Source organism: Hippopotamus amphibius, chromosome 10, assembly GCF_030028045.1.
Source record: "Hippopotamus amphibius kiboko isolate mHipAmp2 chromosome 10, mHipAmp2.hap2, whole genome shotgun sequence".
NCBI lineage: Eukaryota > Metazoa > Chordata > Mammalia > Artiodactyla > Hippopotamidae > Hippopotamus > Hippopotamus amphibius.
Window position 1 is genome coordinate 92,271,225 of NC_080195.1, and position 24,448 is coordinate 92,295,672.

At 34.1% G+C, this 24,448-nt stretch overlaps 1 protein-coding gene across 1 annotated transcript in view; it reads right to left on the reverse strand.

Moving 5' to 3' along the window:
* TMPRSS15 (transmembrane serine protease 15) overlaps positions 1 to 24,448 on the reverse strand; it is a 117,427-nt gene that overhangs the window by 36,355 nt on the left and 56,624 nt on the right. Inside the window, exons 14-18 of the mRNA XM_057697364.1 lie at positions 19,075 to 19,164; positions 16,455 to 16,580; positions 14,365 to 14,505; positions 4,204 to 4,314; positions 2,733 to 2,862 (exon numbers count right to left, since the gene is read on the reverse strand). Coding sequence (XP_057553347.1) covers positions 2,733 to 2,862; positions 4,204 to 4,314; positions 14,365 to 14,505; positions 16,455 to 16,580; positions 19,075 to 19,164 — 598 coding nt within the window. The remainder of the gene's footprint in view (positions 1 to 2,732; positions 2,863 to 4,203; positions 4,315 to 14,364; positions 14,506 to 16,454; positions 16,581 to 19,074; positions 19,165 to 24,448) is intronic.

The following is a 24,448-nucleotide window of genomic DNA, read 5'->3' on the forward strand; positions in this document are numbered from 1 at the left end:
GTAAAATCTGGCCGGGGGGAAAAACGTAAATAAATAGTATACAGTTGTGTGGACTTGGCTGTCATCTCCACAGCTCAGGGCATTTTCTAGAAAGCCTTTCCTGACATGTCCAAATTGAGTATAGGTTCTCCTATAGCACACTGTACTTATCGCATTATATTGTAATTCTCTATTTATGTGTCTATCTCCACCACATAAGCATTTAAAGCAAAAACTATGTCTTATTCATTCAAAGACCAGGCACAATATCTTTGCCAATGCTTAGATTTCTGATCTGAGAGCAAATAAAATAATATGTTTATATTAGCAACTATTGAAAAACAATAAAGATAAAAGTTTCCTTTCCAATACATTCTCTCATGCAACTGAAGGAATCAGCATTATGCTATCACCCAACAAATTTTATTCAAATGCATTAAAAATATTTCTGCCAAAGAAGATGTCAATCACTTTGATCTTTGTAAATGATTCATTTTAACCCCAGTATATCCTTGAGGAAGCAATCTAGCTAAGATTCATAGACCACAGTGGAAAGAACACCTGTGTTTATAATCATACAGTGATACTTAGGTGATGAATTGGAACACAAGTTCCTGGGTAGTCAAAGCCCAATTATCCTGGGCATTTAGATTCAATTGTGGATACAAGATCAAGGAACCAATCTCCTTAGCTTGAACTTACTAAGTTCCTGAGTACAAAATAGCTCCTCAGCATTACTGGCAAGTTTAGTAGTGGAAGCAAATGACTTCCTAGGGCCTCACCTGTGTGAACGTGCTATTGAACTAAAATCAACAGTAAGTAGGAACCTGGAGTCAGTGCCACTTATCCAGTGCTTTACTAGAAGCGAGGATAAATAATTGTCCTTTTCAGTGTTTTGTTGATTCTTCATCAAAAAACATTATTCCTCTTAACCTACCCTCCTCTAAGACTCTTTATGTCTCAAAGCCTCCCAGGTTAAAAGGGTTTTTGTTGGAACACGAACTGTAATGTATAATAAAAGGGATAAATATATATAAAGTGCACGAAATTTCCAAATAATACACATAAATCAAATTGATGATTATTTACATAATGGATGGTAAAACTCACTTCCTCCCTTTGAACTTGATATTTGAATTGCCTTCCTGATGAGGCTGACATCACTTGCATGAGATTTGGAGCTGGGGAGTTCCCATTCTGAATGAATAGCATTTCGCAGGTAAAGGGAGCTGAAAGCTCTCACTCTGACTGCAAGAAGTTATGAAGCATTTCCGACACTCCGACTGGGACCTCAACACGTTTTCCTGTTGTAAAATATCTGTACGTGGCGGTTAGGTGCTATCTTAGCGCTGGTAATCAATATAACTCAACCAGTCGACTAGAAATTAAACAGCTGTTATGGGCTACACCAGGATCTAACCACTGCACTAATATCATTTCTGGAGGAAAATACGTTTTGGGTTAAAAAAATAAACATTTTGAAATAAATTTTAAAAATCTGTATATAGCATGAAGACTATTATATGAATTATTAATCAGAAAGAAGGGCTCCTTAAGAGGAAAGCAGTCAAATACCTTTGATTTTGATAAACTAGAAATGGTTGAGATAACTTGGAAATACTGAGGGTAGGTGTGGATGTGGACTTAAATTATTTTCCTTTTTAACCTCATGTAATCTTTTGAAATAAATTAGAAAATCGTTCCCCAGTTCAAGGCAGAAAGGAAATTATAATGATTTATAACTGGTATATATATAAATGTGTACTTTTGGCATATGTTTAGTTAGCTAGATGTATTTATATTTATATTTGCATATATGTTTATATACAATGAATAATTTATTTCTTCAACAAATGTTTACTTAGCCCCTGTATTTCGAGTCAAGGATAAGTCTAGATATTAGCAATACAATAATGGATAAAATAGATGTGGTTCTTACATTTATAGACTTCATAGTTTAATATGACAGGCTAACCTGGTAAATAATACAGTGCTATGAGTGATAAATAACCATACGTGACCCAATATGGTTAAATTTCTCAAATCATGAATACCAAAGGATCAGACGGTGAATTACAGTTGACAGATTATACAACTTAAAAGAAGCATTACTACTTATCACCTACCATTTTTCACCTTATCACTTTTGAGACTGATGGGAAGGTAAAAAATGAATATGGTGAACTTATACATTTGATGTAATATATTATGATATTAAACTGTGAGGTATAATAAGTTTTTGGTAAATCATTCATATGGAGTTATCATTTGAATTGTCGCTATTTTGCATATTCTTTCTCACAACAATTATAGTGTTACAAATTTTCCGCAAGACCTATCATGAACCTGTCATGAAAATACAGCAAAAGCATGTTCTCTGCATCACCCTTGTGGTTGGTTACATACATTACAATATAGCATAAAATGGAATTTTTCCTTTTCTTTAAAATAATAATCTATAGAAAATATTTAATGATGTGAGAAATGTTCATGTATAAGTAGGCTACAAAACAGAGCATAATGTGGTACTTTGTATGATTTTATGTTATTTCTATATACTTACATTTATGTAATATTTATAAAAAGGCTATTAACTGTGGTTGCTGCTTGAGAATGGGGTTAAGCAAGATTTTTATTTTCTTCCTTTCGATCATGTGTATTTTCTAAATTCATGATTTCCATGACTTTTAAATTTCTTAATAAACCGAATTTGAAACCAGTAATTTAAGAGAGAGCTGAGTAGAATTACTTACCCTAGTCCCAGCATCTGACAAACATCATTTGAAATCTGGGGGGTCCAGTTCTCAGCACAAGCTGCATGCCATATGCTCTGAATCCTGAACTGCACCAAACCACTGTCTGTAGTGCCATTGAAGAGACGCACTAGAGAGATTAAATCATACACAGGGTCATTTTGACCTAAGTTGATAAAAGTAAACGATGGGCTCTAAACCAAACATGCGATGCTCTTAACATTTAGAGTTCAGAGATTGACTGTATGTAATTTTTCTTCAGGGTATCCTGGAAGTCTTAAGTTGAAAAAGATAAGTTCGATAGACAATTTTGTTCCTTCCTGTGACTATAAAGGTGGAAAGGGCAGAGATGTGCAAGTTCATTGCATATCCATACCTCAAATAAGCAGAAAGTAAAGCTTTTTGAAGTGCAGATCTTATAAACTTAGTCTCTAAAAGAAGGAAAACTGAAGTTCAAGAATAACTTTAAGCATTTTTCTCCCCACTTCTTTCTCCAGAAGCTATTTTCTTTGGCTTTGTTCTTCTGCTGTTTGGTTTCTGTCACCTTCCCCTCCATCTTACAACCATGTTGGGTTGAGTGTTAAGGCCATTAGTGGCTAGGTGGGAATTAGGCCAAGCGAAGCTAGTTTATCAAACAGGTAAAATATCGCCCGTCATAGTTTTACCCACAAATACCATATTGTAATTCTGCAAGTGAATATTACTGTTTACTTTTTTCCCCTATTATAAAAAGAATAAAAGCATGGACTTTAGAATTAGACAGACTTAGGCTGGAAAACAGAGCTCTAGCCCTTACGAGGTGTGTGATCTGTGGCAGCCTCTTAACTCCTCCAAGCCTCAGCTTTCTCATGACTGAAAGGGAATTAATTCTAATTATGTTAAGATGATTTTACAGCACTCAGTTACAGTGTGTGGCACATCGTAAGTAACATTAAGTATTTGCTTTGAAATAAAAGTAGGACAGAGTAAAAGTACGCATTACTCCTAATGCGATAGAGATCTGGAGGGGGGCTGAACAGGACACTCAAGGCAGAAGGAGTTGTAGATACTGAAGAATCAAGAATGCAAAGGACCACTTCTAAGAAGGTCAGTTATAAATGAGCAGGAGGGTCTCTCTGTGGTTAGGCAATGAACAGAGAATAATAGTCAATAAGAGTGATGATAGAGTGCCTGGTGTGGGCTGCTCTCTCTCTGTGCTATTTCGTGCTTTTTACCTGAAGATGGGTTGTCCTAGACTTAAAGTTATTAAATGTAGTCAACTTTAAAACAAATAAACAGAAACAACAGTTTGCATGTTAACTTTTCTTCTAACCAGAATGGTGACAGAGGTGCTGAAATCACCAGGAGATCATAATCCCAAAGTACCAAAAGATGTCCTAATAAATATAGTCATAATCTTCATTTCACATCTATAGAATCCAAATGTAGAGGTTACGCTGATAAAAAGGATTTTTCCCAAAATAAAACGTACCACAATGTGCTTCATCTGTGCCATCCTTACAGTGTGGAAAATTGTCACAGACATTCACCAGTGGGACACACTCTCCATTCTTACATTGAAAGTTGTCTTCCTTGCAGGGCTCTATGGGGAAAAAATATGTGCTGTATAGGATAAAGAAATGACAAATAGACAATTCTGGAATACCCATCCCATCTCTGCCGCTTTAAACATCCCATTATTTGGCATAGTGCATAGTTAAGCTGGCTTTGATATTGAATAAAATTACACACTTAATTGCTCAGAATGTTTCTGCAATAGTTGTGTCAAAGCCAGAGGCATGGCTGAAGAAGAGTATACATAAAATCTTAAGCATCTCCTTTGCAGCAGAGGGCAGGGCAGTTCCAAGAGACGGCTGAGAGGTTTTGGATATACCCCTCCGTCACCATCTCTGTGCGTCTCATAAATTCTTCCAACCCAGTACAAGTAACAACCACTGGAATGTTACACACGCATAGAGCGATCCCTTGGTTTCACCATCCAAATGATACCTCCAAACCTTTATTATACAGAAACGTGGAAGTGACCTTTTGGTGGGATCAAAGTTGGACCAGGCTGGAAACAGTGAGCTTAATTAAAGCATGGTCAGCTGGGAAAAAGTCACCTACAGAAACAGAAACTGCAATAATGGTAATTTGAAGGGAGGTAAGAATGGAACTCCAAACAAGACAAGCAGGGTTGGAGTCATGGAAATGTGCTGGAACATAAAGAAACAGATGGAAAATAAAGAAGATGCTGAACAAGGAAGGAACTGAGAAGTTCAGGTAGTTGTTTCCAGAATCTGAGTTGTGCAAAAAGATGTCTGCTTGAAATATTCACTGTTTAAAGGGAATGAGAACTGTGCTTCCTGGAAATGTTTGCTTAAATCTTAAGGACTTTTGTTCTGGGAAAGCCTTCGTCTCACTGGAAGAGACGGATTTGCTTTCCTCAAGTTGCTATCTGATTATGGCTTGGGAGGGGTAGATACATCCTGAAGTTAGGGTCTCTGTTGGGGCCAATGGGATTTGGATCTTCTGAGAAAGGAAACAGAAGTTGGGTATGGAGAAGCTTAAAGTTTCTTCCCCTACGTGGTGCATGGACAATAATAATGGGGAAGAAAAAATACTTAAAAAAAAATAAGGGGCAGGGAAACCTGTATTTTAAAAGCTATTAGTGAATATTAGTCTTTAACTGCTATACTGTACTGCTTTCATGAATACACGATTCATGTTAAAACAGTTTCAGAAACAAATTGTACTTATCTCCACAAAGACTTTCTCAATTTATAATGACCAAATGTAATGGCACTTGAAAGGAATAATTCTGTTGCTTTAGAATCTAGGTTGTAGCCCCAAATGTGTGAGTATTGACAAATACTGCTATGTTCTAAAGAGGAGTACTAAATGTAGCTCTACCACTACTTTAAAAATATATATAGACATATATATACTACCAACGGTAAAATAGATAGCCAGCAGGAAGTTGCTGTATAACAAAGGGAGATCAACTCGATGATGGGTGACGCCTTAGAGGGCAGGGACGGGGAGGGTGGGGGGGAGTAGCGGGAGGGAGGGGATGTGGGGATATGTGTATAAATACAGCTGATTGACTTTGGTGTACCTCAAAAACTGGTACAAGACTGTAAAGCAATTATATTCCAATAAAGAGCCAAAAAATTACCAAAACTAGTCCAGCAATTATAAATTTATATCTACCACCTATTTCCAGCTATGAAAGATTAGAGTTTTATCTAGAAAAAGACTATATAGGGATCTTAAGGAAGAGTGTTTTCACATGGAAGATGGGAGGAAGTTGCCACCCAGCAAACCAAGTGAAGGATGACCTGAGAGAACCAATTCATGTTGTGTTGCCTTAAAGGAGAGAGGTGCTCTCACTCCCCAGCTGAGAGTTTATTGCACTGCAGAGTCATAAGGGCTAGTGCTTATATGAGACTAGTGCAGGGACTTTCAGATATTTTTTTCAACTGTGTCTACAATAAAAAATATATTTTAAATCATACTCTATGGCAAACCCCAATGTGTACGTGTGTGTGCGCGAGTGCATGTAACTAAATTAAAATTTACTCTTCTTTGTTTTGTTATTTCTATCCTATCCTATCCTATCCTATCCTATCCTATCCTATCCTATCCTATCCTATCCTATCCATATTGAATCCTATTCTTATTATTTTCTCTTCTCTTCTCTCTATTCTATTCTATTCTATTCTATCCTATTCTATTCTATTCTAAATTTCTATTCTATTCTATTCTATTGTATTCTATTCTATTCTATTCTATTCTTATTCTATTAAATTCCATCCCATTTCATCCATTCTGCTCCACAGCAAAGAACGCTGGCCAAAACTCAATACGTTGATTTCATGATATACTTTCTGAAAAATACCAGACTAAACTGAAGTATCGTGAAAAATTTCATGGGAGATAGTAAATTCAGCGTCCTAAATTTTGTAGGTAGATAACTATGTAAGTATTCACTTCCTATGTAATGAGTTTAGAAGGCAGACATTTGGCTGGAACTTTCCTTGATGGTAGTTAGGTGTAGCACAGTAGAGAGGGTGGCAGTAGAAAGAACCTGCATTTTTTCCATGTGCAGGGCCTTGCATGAGTTTTCTTTTGGCCAGATGGACACAGGGAAAGATAACTGACAGCTGCCTGTCAGAACAAGCTGGCTCCGGCACAAAGAAGTGTAGGAATGGAGCCTGGCTGGTGGGGATTAAGAGCTCAGCAGGGTTATAAGAGATCACAAGGGTAAGTAGTATACCTCCCATGCCTACAGTGCAGTGGTCCTGAGGAGGGGGGAGAGGATCATGCCAAAGAACCCACAACTCTTGTTCTACAGAAGAGTTAGCATTTGGTCAGGAGTCTCTCTTAACCCAAACTACAGTGGTGATGGATTACTCTTGTCTGCCTCTCTTCCAACACTGGAGCTATGGCAAGATGGAAGGGAAGGAAAGCGGGAAATAAGTTAAAGACAACATTTGCACTGTTTTCTACCTTAAGTTATTGGGTCAAGATTTGTACCTGAGTTAGGAGATTAAAAAAAAAAAAGTGCTTTGACTTAGATGATATTAAAGCTTTGGTGTTATATTTGACCATACATTTTAATATCTAAAAGTGAACCTTAATTACCCAGTTAAGAAAATTGCATACTTAAAATAACTGGAAAAGTGAAGAGATCTGCCTGAAATATCCCAGAAAAAGAAAGATTTGAAATAAAGTAAATAGAGAAAAATAAAGTTTTTTCTGTTTATATTCTAATTGAGTCCATTCTTTAAATTAAATTAGAAAGAGAAAAATAAATACCATATGCTAACACATATATATGAAATCTAGAAAAATGGTACTGATGAACTTAGTGGCAGGGCAGAACAGAGATGCAGACAGAGAGAACGGACTTGAGGACACGGGAGGGGGAAGGGGAAGCTGGGACGTGATGAGAGAGTAGCATTGACATATACACACTACCAAATGTAAAATAGGTAGCTAGTGGGAAGCTGTTACAGAGTACAGGGAGTTCAGCTTGATGCTTTGTGAAGACCTAAACGGGTGAGGTAGGGAGTGTGGTAGAGAGGCTCAAGAGGGAGCCGATATGGGGATATACGTATACATATAGCTAATTTACTTTGCTGTACAGCAGAAACTAACACAATGCTGTAAAGTAATTATACTCCAATAAAGATGAAAAAAAATTGAATGTACAGTGTGCTAGCTGTAATACCCTTATGCCTTGTTTCTTCATCTTTATATGCCCAGGACTTGACAAAATGACTGAAACAAAGTAGGAAAAATCAGTAGATATTTGTTAAATGTTAAGTGAATTAATTTATGTTAAATGAGTGATATGCCTCAAAAATCAGTATGAACCTTAGTAACAGAGTTGATGCAATACAAAGAAATCTTTAAAAGTATGATTTCAAAAAATACATTTAAAAATTAGGCAGTTGATTGGTTGATGGTAACTCCATTGATTTGAAAAATAAAAATTGATTCTATGAATTATTAAGATAAAGTTTATTTGAATTTAAGTGGTGGTTAAAACATAAGTTCTGGAATCATGTGACTGGTTTGATCTACAATTTAACCATTTTCTTTTTATTTACTTTTGACCTTAGGCAAATAAATTAGTCTTTCAGAAACTCAGTTTCCTTTACACTCAAATAAGATAAATACTACTTATGTCTGAGTCATATCATGAGAATAAATTTTTTAAAAAGTCAATGCATTTAGTATACTGATATGAACACACTGAATACAGAATAAATTTTATCCTTAACAGCAAAAGTGTTGATAGTAACATTTATAAATCATCCTTTTCATTGATATTTTCAAGTTATTATTCTTACTATGTGCTGGTTGTACTACTTTCCACTCCAGATAACACAAGAAATCATATCCAATCCTCTCTCCTGGAATCTCATAACAATAATTGGAGCTATTTGTATATGTTATTTTAAACTTTGATAAAGTTTATATTTTTTCAACCCAAATTTAAGTTACTTTAATAAAAAGTCTTTAAGGACGTCATGACTGGGCTGGTTGTCTCTACAAATCTTTATCCGATGAGAGCAGTTTACATATATCAAATATAATGCAATTAGGGAGGTTCTTGTAAATGTAATTATCAATTTATTTCACAAACACGTATTTTTAAAGCTGATTAGTGAGATGATAAATGAGCAAAGACAGCTACTTATTCTACAGGCAAACATTAATGTTTTAACTGAATTTATATTTCAATCTTTCTAGTATTTATTTTTGTTTAGAAAACAGGAATACTTAAAACTAGGCATACATGTGTTTGAATTTATATATTCTATTTTAAATCTATACTTTAATATATATTTATTTTAAAAGCTGACGGCCTAATTTTGTATCCATAATCAAATATCATAATATGCTTACAGAATGTTAGTCACCACTAGTTATTTTTAAATTATCCCATTACTTTGTTTTCATAGTTTGTTAAAATCATTATGTAAAAATGAGTTTTCAATATCAATAATTTAATAATAGATAATTTACTAATAATTTTACTCTTTTACTAGTATAGCCAGGCTATATTTAATTGGAAAAGCACATATCCATTGAATGAGAATTTAAATATCTGGATAAAAATATGAATGAAAATATATATAAATATCTGAAAATTATAACTCATATTTGTGCTCTAGCCGAAGCTGCTAGGGCTATACCCTATGAACACCAAAAAATTAACCTATATCTATAAGATGAATCCATTGGATGAAAAAATGCTGTGTAGGGCAAAACATACTGTTATTGCCATTGCTGAACTGAAAAGAAATGACAAATTCTGAGGAGAAGTATAAATAAACTCTTTCCAAATTTCCCTTTACGTGTGTGAACTAGATTCTGATTCTTTGCAACTTATAACAGTTTGGCTTCATTAAGAAGACTTGAATCCAAAAGTTTAACTCTCTGTGGCCTCTGATGTCTTATTTCTGATCATTTTATGTCCATAGTGAGAGCGAGAAAAAAACTATTGTTAAGAACTGAATTTCCCCATCTCCTTTTTATGAAGTCTCCGATAGCCCTGCCTCATTTAGTCAACATATGCTTGGTTTTAAGTGGAACGGAATCGATCTCCAAGGCACATGCCACACAATCTGGGGAGGGCTCTAAACCCCTAAATGTAATCAGCTGCCACTTCCACAGTTGCCAGATAAGCACTATTGAATTCCAAATTAAGACTCTGAGATTCAGAAAAGAGCAATGAGGGGACATTCAGAGGAGAGTGATCTTAAAAAATCTATATTTCGTATACTCTAGTTTAATGTAAAGAAGATGTGAAAACTAAAATAAAGAGAGGAGATACAAAAATATCTTATACAACTGTTTTATACATCAATTGAATGCTTTGGAAGGTGTCCCTAAAATATCTCAGAAGACAAATGAAGCACATACATGCTGTAAATTTATGATATTCCTCTGATCCTTTTTCCCTAAAATGGTCAGCAAAGCAGAGCACCAATATAAACAGATACGTGTGCCTAATCTCTCTTTCCATTACCAGCGTGATTATCTGCCACTGCCAATTCCCTGTTTCTGTAATTGCTTTTCAGCCTTTTGGTATAAAAATCTCTCTGGGAGAAGATTGTGCTGATGATGACTCAATCACTCCATTTTCTACTCCCTAGCAGCATCTGTCCCATGGCCAAGAGAGATGTGAAACCACATTTCCAGCATATTCAGCCACAGTGATGGTCATAGAAGACTCCATTTTAGCTTCAATCGAGGGAATTTTCTCTAAATGATTTATTGCCTAAATAGCATAATCATAGTAACTGAAATTTAATGAAAGGGCAAACAAATATAAACAATACCTATGCCATAAATCTCCTATTTATTTTGTGTTGGAAGCCATAGATTACGTTCTTCTGGCTTTTATCTTGAAGAGAAATTGCTTGTACTATTTTTCAAAATCCTAATGTATTTATTATGACTCTAATAAAAGCCAGTAACTATAATATTTTTGATAGAAGAGATGTTACTGCTTTCCTTTTTCCAACCTATTCTCTTTCCACTTCTTCCCTCCCTTTTCCTTTACAATTTAAAATATAGCTTTGAAGACTTACTATTTCTCTAAAATTTTGTTTCAAGATGCTTTCACTTTTGCAGATGGTGGAATGCTCAATAATTATTCCAGTTATTTGGATTTGTGAATAAATTCATTCCCTTATTGGTTAGAGCTATTAGTTTTTTTTACCTCATTATTTCAGGTGGTTTTACTATTCCTCTCCATTTCTTTAAAAATACAGTACTTCTCAAAGACCAATATCATATGATATTGCTTATATGTGGAATCTAAAAAAATGACACATAGTTTATTCTTTATGGTGTGATAGTAAATGGGATTGTTTTCTTAATTTCTCTTTCTGATCTTTTGTTGTTAGTGTATAGGAATGCAAAAGATTTCTGTGTATTAATTTTGTATCCTGCAATTTTACCAAATTCATTGATGAGCTCTAGTAGTTTTCTGGTAGCATCTTTAGGATTTTCTATGTAACTAACACAACATTGTAAATCAACTATACTCCAATAAAAATTTAAAAACATTAAAACATTTTTTAAAAAATACAAATGAAATTATTTACAAAACAGAAAGAGACTCACAGACATAGAAAACCAACTTCTGGTTACCAAAGGGGAAAGGCGGGTGGGGGAAGGGATAAATTAGGAGGTTGGGATTAACATATACACACTACTATATATAAAATATATAGATAAGCAACAAGGACCTACTGTACAACACAAGGAACCATACTCAGTAATTCGTAATAACCTATAAGGGAAAAGAATCTGAAAAGGAATATGTACGTATGTAAATAATATAAATTATTTATATATATAATATATAACTGAATCACTGTGCTGTACACCTGAAATTAACACAGTATTGTAAATCAACTATACTTCAATTAAAAAAAAGTAGAAAAAAACACACAAATAGTTTATGTTTGCAATTCATTTTAATTTGGTGAATACATATGGGACAATATTAAACAGCTAACAATTAGACTTGCAGCTAATATAGTATGCTTCAAGTTCTTTGTTTATTTTGTGTTTTTACACTCACTAGAAATAAATGTTGAAAATTAAACTTTATTGTAGTAACAAATAAATAAATATAATTATACTAAATTTAAAAAATTATATAGTACTTCTCAAAAGTTCCTTCCATGACATCCTTGGAAAAATGCTGGGAGGCCCTCCCCTCCAAGAAAATAGTTTTTAGGTATTTTCTTGCTCTATTTTAAAATGCTATATAGAACTGAGCACAATTCTATTGCATTCAAATATGAGTGATATTGATGTCTATACATTTTTTATTGCAGAAGTTTCTCCTCATTTAGAAATATCACTCCACTGTTTTTAAATATTCTTCATGAAATGACTAAAATATAAAGCTGAACTGATTTTCAACAATATTGAAAAATGATTCTACTTATTCTCCTTAAAAAATTTGCTAAAAAGTTTTCCTCTTGAAATTTAAAATTTTAAACAGAAAATGTTGTAACACTGATTCCTGCTTATAAATTTTTTACAGTAAAGAATAAGACTTCATGAATTTTTAGTCACTTTAATCAGATCTAGAAAGTATATCATTTTTTCCCATTACACCTTTCAGCGTTAGTTTTAATTGGTTCTTTTCTTTGGGAACGACTATTATTTTCAGCTTGTGGGTTGGTGTTTTTCCAGTAAACCCATCACAGACTCCCACATTTTCCCATCTCTTTACCTGTTGTTTTTGCATTCTTGATCATGCTTTTGTGCTGCATTTTTGTGACAATGTGGTATTTTGGTGCTAGAGTTTTTGAATAGTTGTGCAACTGACAAAAAAACTGTGCAGTTCACAAAAAATAATGTGCATTAACAGAAACCTCTGAGGTTGTGGTAGAGTTTCAACAAGAAATTCCTCTGCCTAAAGATGGCCATAGGGATAGAATAGTGACAGTTAAAAATGGTAATCGCAAAATTGTCTTGATTAATATTTTCCAAGGCAGTGATTTAATTCTCTTCTAAGTTAATTTCTGATTTTGTATACATTGTATCTATCTATACATCTATTTCTCTATATATCTTATACATTATTTTTATATACATATTTACATTAATATATAACATCTATATTTTCATGTCAATACATTTTCTTTTTTGCTATTTTGAAAATAATTATAAACATAATTTAAAAATAAATAATTTCATTTATAAATTAAAATAATTATAAATCATATCACTTTCTATATTTTTCTCCTTTTTCACATATTCTATTTTAAGATAAATTCTAATTTTCTATTAATTGCAAAGACTTTATTCCTTTCCTTTGCTGCTGTATATTCTTTCGTAGGCCTTAATATTTTTGTTTCTTTACTTCCCTGATTTTTTGTTTGAATACCTCATTAATTGACTTTTTTTTGTTTCTTTACTTCACTGATTGATTTTTGATTGATTCATGTCAATGTTGCTTATAAATCATATGTAGCTGCTTCTAAAACCAATCACAAAATTTAGAAGAACAGGATAGTTGGCTGGGCTACCACTTACTCCTACCCAAGTAGTTTGGATACTATTTTCAGGGCCAGAGGGTAGATAAGCTATTGGTCAATTTTCATATTTGCAGTAATGCTGAAAGCATACAACTTTCTGAGACGGAGTCTAAGGTTTAGACCAGTTGTGAGTAAAGGAACAGATATTTGTACAGATGATTCTAAGACTAGATAATAGGCCAGATGAGGATTGATGCTCCAACATGACCTCTTTTCTAGACATTTTAGTTAAAGACAAACTGACTTCATTCTCATATGGAAGAGAAAGATAGATGTAGGAAGCAACGTGTATTCTGTCTTCCAGACATATTTGCATTTAGAGAGAACCACTAAGTTGTGGGAGAGAAGTATTAAAAAAATCATAGTCCAAGGGGAGCAGCAAGCTATAAAAATTCTTTGAACAGTGTTGAATGCAGTTATATTATATTTTACATATGTGAATGAAAATGTCTATATCTACATCTACATTTACATCTACATCTGTTTCTATATATCTCCATGATGAGCAGGCTGGTCATGATTTTGGTTTTCCTGCTGATTATATTATGGACATAACAAAAATATAGGGTAAGAAGGTTGTGCATCCCAGCAAATAGCATCAAATTCTTTCTCCCTTCCTGGCAGTGCTTTCACACTGCTTGTCTCCAAGAAGTTAACGATGTTAATTTTTTAATTGGATGTTGTTGGCATTCAAACAGCTCACTTGCCTGTCTCCCTGCTGTTCTCTAAAAATGTTCTTGGCAAAGGGAACATGACAGACAATCCTCCTTCCTCACAGTGCCAAGAAACCCTCTTTACAGTTCAAAATGGCCCTCTTTGATGTACAAAATGCACAACTCTTTACACACCAGGGAAGTGCAAATAGGTCTGCTGAAAAACCAGTGTGGATTCCTGTTTCGAACAAAGTCAGCTAGTGGTTAATCAGGTGTAAAGGAAGGAAGAAAATCTCCTTTAAGATGAGGAAGAATGAATGAATGTACTAGAACGCAAACATTGAAATTAAGTCCTGTATGTTTCTATTGTTTTTCTCCAAAAGTTACAAGGCAACGTGTAATCCCAAGTGCACCTACCTGGAATCCCCAAGTGATAGCCAGTAGTGAAATTTGCTTTAAATCCCCCTTTTGCCAACGTGTCATCAGTGATAAAAAGCACTGTCATTCTATTGGTGGTTGAGAACACGTCCTTTACCGGACCAGGCCCTGTGTACACAGCTGCTCCAAAAAAAAAAAAAAAAAAGAAAGGAAAAAAAAGGGGGTGGGGAGGGGTTAATCAGTGAGATGATCCTTTGACTTTAGAAGGAAACACACCGTTTTTCTTAGTTCTATCTCCTAATCTCCCCAGAATATGCAACACACAGCATATCTTGCTCAAGAAGCGGCCACATGTAAGTGAATTTGTACATTCTCTTACATTTTAGACACTGGGAAAACCAACTTCTCCACTGATCTTTTACAGTATTACTTAAGGTCTCTGTAGCTCTATAATTTAATAAATTACTCATAACGTTGTCTGGCTTGGTAACTACTATTCAAAGCTCATGTTACCCAGAAAAATAATTATTTGCCTGCTTTTAAAGACCCTTATAAAATAGCAGAGATTATAGTCTCCGTTAATAAATTTTTGTCTGAATTTGTTTGATATTTTTTATAAACTGAATCGCTAACCTAATTTGAAAGATGAATTAGAGACAGGTAATATAAACCTAAATGGTGATTTTCAATTTTTTTCCCTCTAATCCCTGGGCTTTGAGAGTTTCATAAACAATAAAATACTCTTTATTAAAAATAAAGGCTTCAGTTAATTTAAAAATACATTCATCTTATTAAGTATTTTATATATTGGAATCCTTGAGTGATTCTGTATCTAAAGAACTTCTTGCCTACAAATTTGAAAAGCATGATTCTGAGATCTTTTTGGAATTCTTATTTACTTCTTAGTGATTGATAGAAATACTAAGAGGTAAAATGATAAAAACTGATTTTTCTTAGATCATGAGAACACTGAAGTTTTTATTAGAAAGACAGTGTAAACTGAAAATGGAAAAACTACTCAAAATGTGTTTATAACCATACTGAAAACCAAATTTGAAGTTCCTCAGTTTTTGCTGGCATGAGGCTCTCAAAATCCTCTCCCAGGAAACTTGTACTCTGGAACTTTGTGGGGTTTTGCTGAAGAATCGACATAATGGTGATGGATTAGTATGGCTGAGGACCACCCCCCCCTTCCATCACTCTGCTCCTTTAGTGCTACAGAGAGTGCCCACTGGAGTCTTCATCCATTGGTTGCAGTGCTCATGTGATTGCATAGTTATCTGGCCAGATTGTATAGGAAATAATTAATACAGGTCTAAAGCACAGTTGTTAAAACACTTTTACTTGTAAAGTGTGCTGTTTCTGCATTCCAGTTGACCTTTCACGTATTTTCACCATTTAATGAATGACTTATCAAGAGACACTTCTTTCTTAAAAATTAGTAGTAGTTGAATAAGATATTAGCCATTATACTTGATAAATTTTTATTATATTAATATGTATTTTATGATCTAGGTATAATAATTTCCTCTAGAATAGTACACTTTTCTCCCATGTTATTTAAAAAATTAATGATCAATAGATGATAGGGAAAAATCAGCTTGGTCAATTTTTGACTCTTTCTCAGACACTTATACAGAAGCAGCTAGTACTAGAGACACAGACAATCAAGTAACAGTGAAACACAAAGTAAAAAGCATTTAAAATTTTTGTGTAACAAACACAAGTGTTCCTTTAGTTTGAAGTGAAAAAAAAAACATAATGTAATAGCTAACTTTGAACATACAATGTACACATAATGCATAGAAAACTGCATAAGCGATGTTCTTGGCTTTTAGTCTCTAAAGTATAATGCTTATTGTAGTAAATTAATATCAGCTGGTAGGAACTGCTGACTCAAAGCTATGAATCCCCCTTTGCCAAGAATGCTCAAGAAAAATACTGTTCTGTCATCACTATGAATACTCCCCATATTGGAAGCACCACACACGATTTGACATGTTACTCTGCTGCTGTATTTTCACTTTGCTAGTTGTAAAAGGGTGACTACATTTACTGAGAAATGCTCTCTCCATTGGTCCAAAGTCTTGAGCCATACAATATTCACAATATTTAAATTGGAGACTTACCTAAGAGCAAGGAATCATCTCCTTCACCATCTCTGATTTCGACTACATCTGCAATATTTTCTAAGTCAAATTCTTGAAAGTGAAGCTGAATATTTTTTCCCTTTTGTGCATTTAAATTCCAAACACCTTAAAAGAAATAAACAGCAACACAATTTAAACATGCTTCTTTTGGTTTCTCTTAAAAAGTTCAATCTCTTGAGAATTTCAAATCACTTTCAAAGTTTTTTTCATTTTATAAAAAGCAATATTCCAAGCTGTTTACATTTGTAAAGAAATATTTTGTCTATTCCAGAATATTTATAGTAAATTTTCAACTAAAGATGAAATAATTTACTGTAATTGAATTTGCTTTATTTCATATAAAATGGAATACTTCAGTTAAAGCTTGTACATAGGCTTTTACTCCTACAAACTAAAATTTATGAATGTCAAAAGATATGACTATTCTATTTCCATTTATTTCATTTCCATGATTAAATGTAGCAGAAAATGAAGTGCTTAAAATGCAACTTGTAGGGCAACTAAACTTTAGTATTCCTTTAAGTAATTGTTGCCGTTATTTACATATGTCATATGATGGTAGTTTCTTTTGGAACAAAACAACAAAATTACTAGCCTTGGTATCAATAAACACTCCTTGTTCTTTATTGATTCCTTAAATGATTTAGTCTTTAGATTTTGTTGTAGGGTCTTTCCTCATTCTGCATGATCTTAAGGAAGATCATTCCAAAGACATAGTAATGACCTCTAAATCTTTATTTTCTACCCCTTTTTTTTTGGAGGAGTAGATCCAATTATCCAATTATTTACTGTGTATGGATGTATACATGTTGTATCTCAAATTCAACATGTAATACAGGGAACACACAATTATCTCTTTCCCCAACTCATTCCTTTTTTCATTCTTCCTATGTCAGTAAATGGTACCACTAATCATCCCCTCACAGTTGTCTATACCAGAAACCTCTGCACCTTCCTTGACCTCTCTCCTTCTGCATCCAATCAATCACCCAAGGCTGCCAATACCACCTCTCCTATCCCTGGAATCCCATTTCCTTCTCAGTCTCCATTGCCACTATCCGAGTTCAAGTCCCTGTTATTTTTCATCTCCTAGGTGGTGCTACTGATGGCTCCCTTACCACCTATCTCTGATCCTGCAGTCAGGTGGGTCCTTCTAAAATGCAAGGTTGATTTTATCACTATTTTCCTGTAAACCATTCAAAGTCTCCTCAGTACTCTCAGAATAAAATCCAAACTGCTTAACATTGTGTGAAATACCTTCACACTTCAATTTCATTTGTTACCATTACTTAATTTTGCTTGAAGATTCAAGAAAAAACTCAAGGTCCTCTACCTCTGAACGTTTGTATGTAAGGTACCTCTGGTGTCCCAACACAGCCTCCTGCCTTTGCCTTTATTACAAACAGTACCTTAGACATTGTGTGATGCCCGACAATTTATCCGAATCCTTATCTAGACTGAATTGTGTTTGTTTCTTCTTTACTTTCTTCAGTGCCTAACAAAGCACTCAATAAATATTTGTTGGATAAACCAATTTAATAAATTTCTCTAAATTTTTCTTTCAACGTTACACTTATTTTCGGATTTTTTACATCATTGTTTTGTACAAATGATATGTTTAAAAGATATTTTCAGTGCTAAGTAGAGATGATAATCTGTGGTTCCCTGTACGAGTCAAATTAGATTAATGTTTTTTTTTTTTTGAATCAGATAGCGCCCTATAATAGTGACTCTATTATCCTATCACAAAGATGCTTATCTCTGGATCATTTGAAGGAAGAAAAGTTGACATTTTCTGATAACACATTTTTCACTGTCACTAGGGCATTTTTTCCGCTGGTAGAATTTTCCATTTGGATGAGTGGTGCTAACCAGATGTGGCCATGGAAGGCAGAGGAAGAACACATCTGTTTTCCAGAACTACTGGAGTGAAATCTTTGTAGGATGGGCAAGGGAATCTGCATCTTTAACATAAAAAATCCCTGTTCAGCTCTTATGAGCTTCCCTATTCAGGACTAATGACCTAGAGATGAGCTTTGTATGGTTTTAGCATACTAGTCTATTCTTCTCTATAGACTTGGAATTTTTTAGTGATCCTTCTTATTACCTCATCTTTTATACTGCGAATCTAATCACATTACTCTAACTGCCTGCTTTACTGACTTCAGTATATATTTACAAAAGGTGTGGCTGTCATTGTTGGCTCTTTGCTTTTCATACTTTTCACTGACCTTATTTAATTGCAAACTGTGATACACATGATAGATATTATATGCATAATCAAGGAGACTGGTATCTGGGGTAAGGTTGCCTCTTTCATTTACTGGTTTTATTCAAATTTTATATTGGAGAATTATGATAATATCACCTGTTTTAAAGAATTGCTGTGAGAACTGACTAAAATAAGGCATAAAAGAAATGCTAAAAAAGTTAGTAATTAATTATTATTTTTCTTGTTATCATTATATTAAGTAATCTCGCAGATGTGGTAGTTTTATCCAGATATGACAGATTTATAATCTACTTTGCTGTGTCAAGGGGAGAATCTAACTTGGCTATATACACATGTTTTGCATGGCCTGGAAAAGAAATGACTCACAGAAAGCCTGATTAGGGTAGTTGTTTGGAAAATTCACAGATGTGAATGTTGTATTTGGCTCCCACAGTTCAAAAGGTCCTCCACAGTCGGCTGAAAAGGAAAGCAATGAAAAATTATTAGTAACGTAATGTTTATTTCAGAGACATAATACTATATGCCAGCAAATTTCCAATTATATTTCTTGGAATACTGGTTTTGACAGACACATTTTAAAGTTTGTGTAAGAGAAAAATATAGGTTAACAGTTCTCTTTACAGAAGAATTTCTTAAAACCTTAAATATTCTATGTTCTTTGTGATTCTCCAAGAAGGCATAATAGTGTTCAGCATTTCCCAAAATTATTTAGGCAATAAAACAATTTTGACAAGCATCTTTTACAAACAGGCTTCATGAAGTAAGGTATCAACTCCTTGCTATAGAAAAAAAGATGAATTTTCATAATAGAACAAATCTTATATCTGTCACTCTCTTATGAGAAGGTCTAGTAAATCACTAATCCTGCCATTTCTTGTTTTTTTTTCTTCTTTCTTCCTACTTTTTTTTTTTTTTCCCAGTAGAGAAGAAGTTTCACCATCCTGCATATTGTATTGAAGCACCTGACTGTCAGGAAAGGGAGACAAACAAAATCTCTACTGTCTAAACAATTGCCTTAGACTGTCCAGGAGTCAAGTTGGGACTGAACTTAATGCAAGTTTATTAGAAAAAAAATAGAGCACAGATCTTCCAGTTAAGAGTACGATGCTTCAAGGAGGTAAACGAACTTTATGAAATTCTTAAATTTCATAATTCTTTGTATTTATTTACTTTGCTTATTAGAAGAACATTCTAAAGTAATGTAAATGAACATTCTAAAGTAATGTAAAAATCCATCAACTACTTTAAGCATCCCAGTTCTATGTTATTTTTTATTACCATGTTTTATTTAAGATCAAAAGAAAAAGTAACCTAATTAGAAGAATATATAACACTGAGATAAGTAGATATGTTTCCTATTATTAAAAGCAGAGGATAGTGGTATTACTAACTCCCAATAACATAGAAATCAGATTAGAGGAGGGAAAATTAAATGTCTCTACATCTACAGCAGTGCAGGAGTGCCTTCCATCAGACCCTCTTGTTTAGTTTCTCTTTTACATGTCATCTGCCTCATTTATGTAGATCCTTTCAATTCATGCATATCTTCCAAGTTTGTATGTAATAATCTTCTTTGATTTGGGCTTTCTGATATGAATAATGGGACGGAAAGAGGCAGTTGCTGTGACTCAAACTAGTATCATTGCCAACATATGTTGCTCTATAAGGTGATAGGTCTTAGTCTATCTTATACCCCCTCCTGGGACTGGCTTGTCCAGAACTAGATGAGCTTAGCAAGAATATTAAAAGCTTTTTTAAAAACCTTACTGTCTGCAAAGTTTCCACACACGTTGTCTCATCTGGAGAGAGAACGTGATGTATAAAAGAAAGATGCATTGGAGCTGGTGGTGTAAAATTATTGCTCCGAGTTAGTTACTTGTCTCTTTGAGACTGGGTCTTCTCAGATATAAACTAGATATGTATTAGAGATTTTCAAGGTCATTGTAAAAATCAGACAGAACTTATGAAAAGTGCCTACACTTTACCTGGCACACTCAGTACTGGTTTTCAATGCATCCCTGTGAATTAGGTAATTACTATGACTATTTCAATTTTAAATGCTTAATTCAGGCATTAAAGGTATTCTGTTACTTGCTAATGCTGTGCACATCCACTTAGTGTCAGGGTCAAGACTTCAATTGAGCTAACCTCAAGCTCATCTCACAGTATGCTACTGTCTCCTATTGGGTTGATTAAATGGACTCATTTCAACCATCTGGTCCAAGCCATAGGCAGGGTTTAGACTGCATCTCAGTAAGCGGCACTTGGTGGGTATGTGACAAAGAGAAGGAGTAGGGAAGGGAACGCGGTTGAGAGCATTAACAAGAAAGGTAGATCATGGACAGATCTAGAAGGAGGAAAGCAGTGTACACAGAGTGCTGAAGAAGACACTGGAACCAAAGAAAGCACGGTGATAATTCGGAACAAGGGCAGGTTGTCTGCAGGGAAAGGTGGAGGGAACTGCTGGCTCCCACAGCAGCTGTTACTCTGAGGTGAATCCTTTCCTTGATTGTGTGACTCACCACCTGGAGAAGATTCCTGAAAAGGACCCACTACAACCCTTCAACTTCCACATACACACAATGCATGTAATTTTAGTAATTCTAAGTACCTTGAAATGCTTCCTTCAGTCCTCAAGGCAACTAATGGGAGGGGACAGTGTAACTGCAGCGACAAAAATAACACTGCAGGTTGAAGGGGGTGTGGGGAGCCAGCTCTTCCTACTTCGTATGTTTAGCCATCTCCAGTGTGGCCAGTAGCGGGCGCTGTTTTTCAAACATCATTCTCATTTTCTCTTCAAAGAATAAGGACATCTCTAAATCGTATGCTCCTCATATAGTAAATAGCCAACAATTTGGAGAATGTATTGAATGTTCACCTCTATGAACACGTGACAGTACATTACACTATATAGATGAGTAGGCAGTACTTAAACACAACCAGAACTAAAATGTTGTCAACTGTAATTGCTTAGTCTGTCAAGGCAGCCAGTTGACAGCGTTTCTTCTCTGAATAGAAATCTTGGAAAGTTCAACACTTTAAAATACTTTAAATTAATAAAATACTTAAGAAGTACTTTCTGAAATACATTTCAAATATAATTTTATATCAAATTACTGATCAGTAAGTACCTCTGATCCTTGGCCTTATAAGATTGATATGTTACTCTCTGTATATAAATGACTGTACGAAATTGGTAAAAGCACTTTCAGCCATTATAAACATGATGACACAATTTATTTTAATGGTGGTGTTGCTTGCTATAGCAGAGATGTAGCATATGCTTCTTAAAAGAGGAGCCAGAGACTCATGAAATGTAATACTGGAGATCACGGTCCTGCTGTATCATTTAATAAACCACCTCCACCCAGAGAATGAGTTAAATAGCCTGCTTGATACAGGGAACTCTATTCATTTACAGTTGTTAAACTTTACCACTTTTCTTTTTCTTGGAGCTGTTTTCTCAAAGATTTGTATTCTGATTAATTTCTTACTATGCCAGTAGAGATCTTCACTACATGCGATTTGTAAATAACATGCAATATTTTGCAAAGTGGTTGCCAGGGATAGATATTTTCCTTGCGGCATGTCATTTTTAATCCTTGCTTAAACCTCTGACATAAATGAGATATGTGTCAATGTGGAGGCATTTACTGCAGGGTGGAAAGAGGGAGTGTCCAGCTTTCACTTACAGTAAAAGGGTTCAAATTAAAGTTATTTATGACAAAATATTTACAACAAGAAATAAGGATGATAACAGTAGGTTTCTGATTGCTGCTCTTATGTGAGGGAAATAATAGGTGCAGTTTAAAGAAATGCTATCTCGCGTTGATGTTTGAACATGTTAAAAATGGTTAATTTTCAAAGTCAGCAATTTTTTTAATAATCATAGCAATAGGTTAACAAGTCCTACAGTATTACAAACAACACTTTAAAAGCTTAGATTGTAATATAAAAAGAAACTTTGGGGTTCAGTTTGTCAAAATTTATATTTCCATTAATAGGTTGTAGTGACCAGCCATGATATATATATTTTTATTAAATTTGTGGCAATAGAGTTCAAATGTGGTTTACAGTTTATTTATAATTAATAGCCATCTAGCCAATAATAGATCTAATAAATAGGCTATTTGAAGGTAAAAAGATGAAAACAAAATAGAATAGCCAAAAACATATTGATATAGGAGCTTATGAGTGCAGTTAATTTGGAATTTGCTAAGGGTTTGGATATCAAATCATACTAATGATATAAAAGGCAAACAGCTCTACATGACCATCAATTACACAAGAGTTAAATAGGTACTGATTCATTTTTACATGAATAAAGTTAAAGATTATTTAGCTCTAAGTATAATATCAAGCCTATGAAACTTTCCAAATTAACTTTTATTTTGCCTTTGGAAATGTAAAGTGGCCTAATAATGGCCAAATTGAGCAAAACTGTAGAAATAAAGAGTGACTATTACAATAGTTAAAACTAGCTTGTCCTTTTTTGTTTTTCTTAATTAGTTTTAACAGCCCAGAAATAAGCCTGGTGCTGAAGTGTGGATTTCTTTTTGTATATACTATTCTATTTAGTAGGCACTTGTCATGAATCATTCCAATTGTGTTGCAAATTGGCATTATATTTGTGTAATGGAATGTTTACTTTTTTAAAGTGTTCTCAATGCAGTGCCCACATTTAAATTATTTGTGCCAATGTCACGGGGACAAAAATCATAGAGCTGATACAGCATCAGGTGATTAAAATCACAAAATGGAAGAATCCCTGCAGTTAGGAAAACTGAGCTTACATTCCCCCAAACAAGGCACAACCTGGATCCCTTGGAACAAGCGAGAAAAATGGCCTTAGCTAGTCAGTTACTTGACTAGAATTATTTTCTTATTTAAATTCTCTATAAGAGCTGAAGGAAAGACTATTAGCCAGTCAGCCATGGTTTCCTTTTGTTTCTGCTTAAACAAATCAGTGATCTGGAATCAGAAAAGCTCTGCTCAAAAAAAAATTTCACTGAACCAATTGCAAATGGCATTAGAATGAAATTGTTCAGAATGCATTTGATGGTAATTAACATTTTCTGCTGTGCTAAATATTGCCCTGAAGTGAACCATTTGGAACCTGGAACAAATACACTCTGAGCAAATTCTAAAGTTTATATTTTAAAATCAGATGGGTTATTCTACCGTTATAATTTCCCCATTGTGAAAATATGCAGGTATATCATGCTTCCTTGACCTTGAGATATTATCTTTTTCTCTTTCTGATTGGAATAGATAAAAGGACTGTGTGGGTTAGACAGATACATTTTTAATATGAAAAATCATATTTAAAGTTTTATTTATATATGTATGATTTTACATATGAAAGTTATCTTAAATTTTCTATTTTATATAGTGATGAGATTTTGCTACTTTTAAAATATTGAGCTTATGAAGCTATGTTGCTTTCACCTAGAATATTTTTCTTCTTGACCACTTATTGATGAATAGAGGAACATGTTGGCAGAAAGGATTATGAAGACAATCTGTTTTTTAAAATGATCTCAATATCAAAACAGCAAGATGTTGCTAATATTTGGTATCCATAGCAATTATTCATCAAACCAGCAGTGATTTTAATGATTACAATTTTTTGCATGGAATTGTTTTATGTAACACACAGGAAAGGTGTGGGACACCTATACAAAATGGAGACAATTATTTTTAAACAACGCCTTGAAGCCCAAATTATTGTGTTCATCTG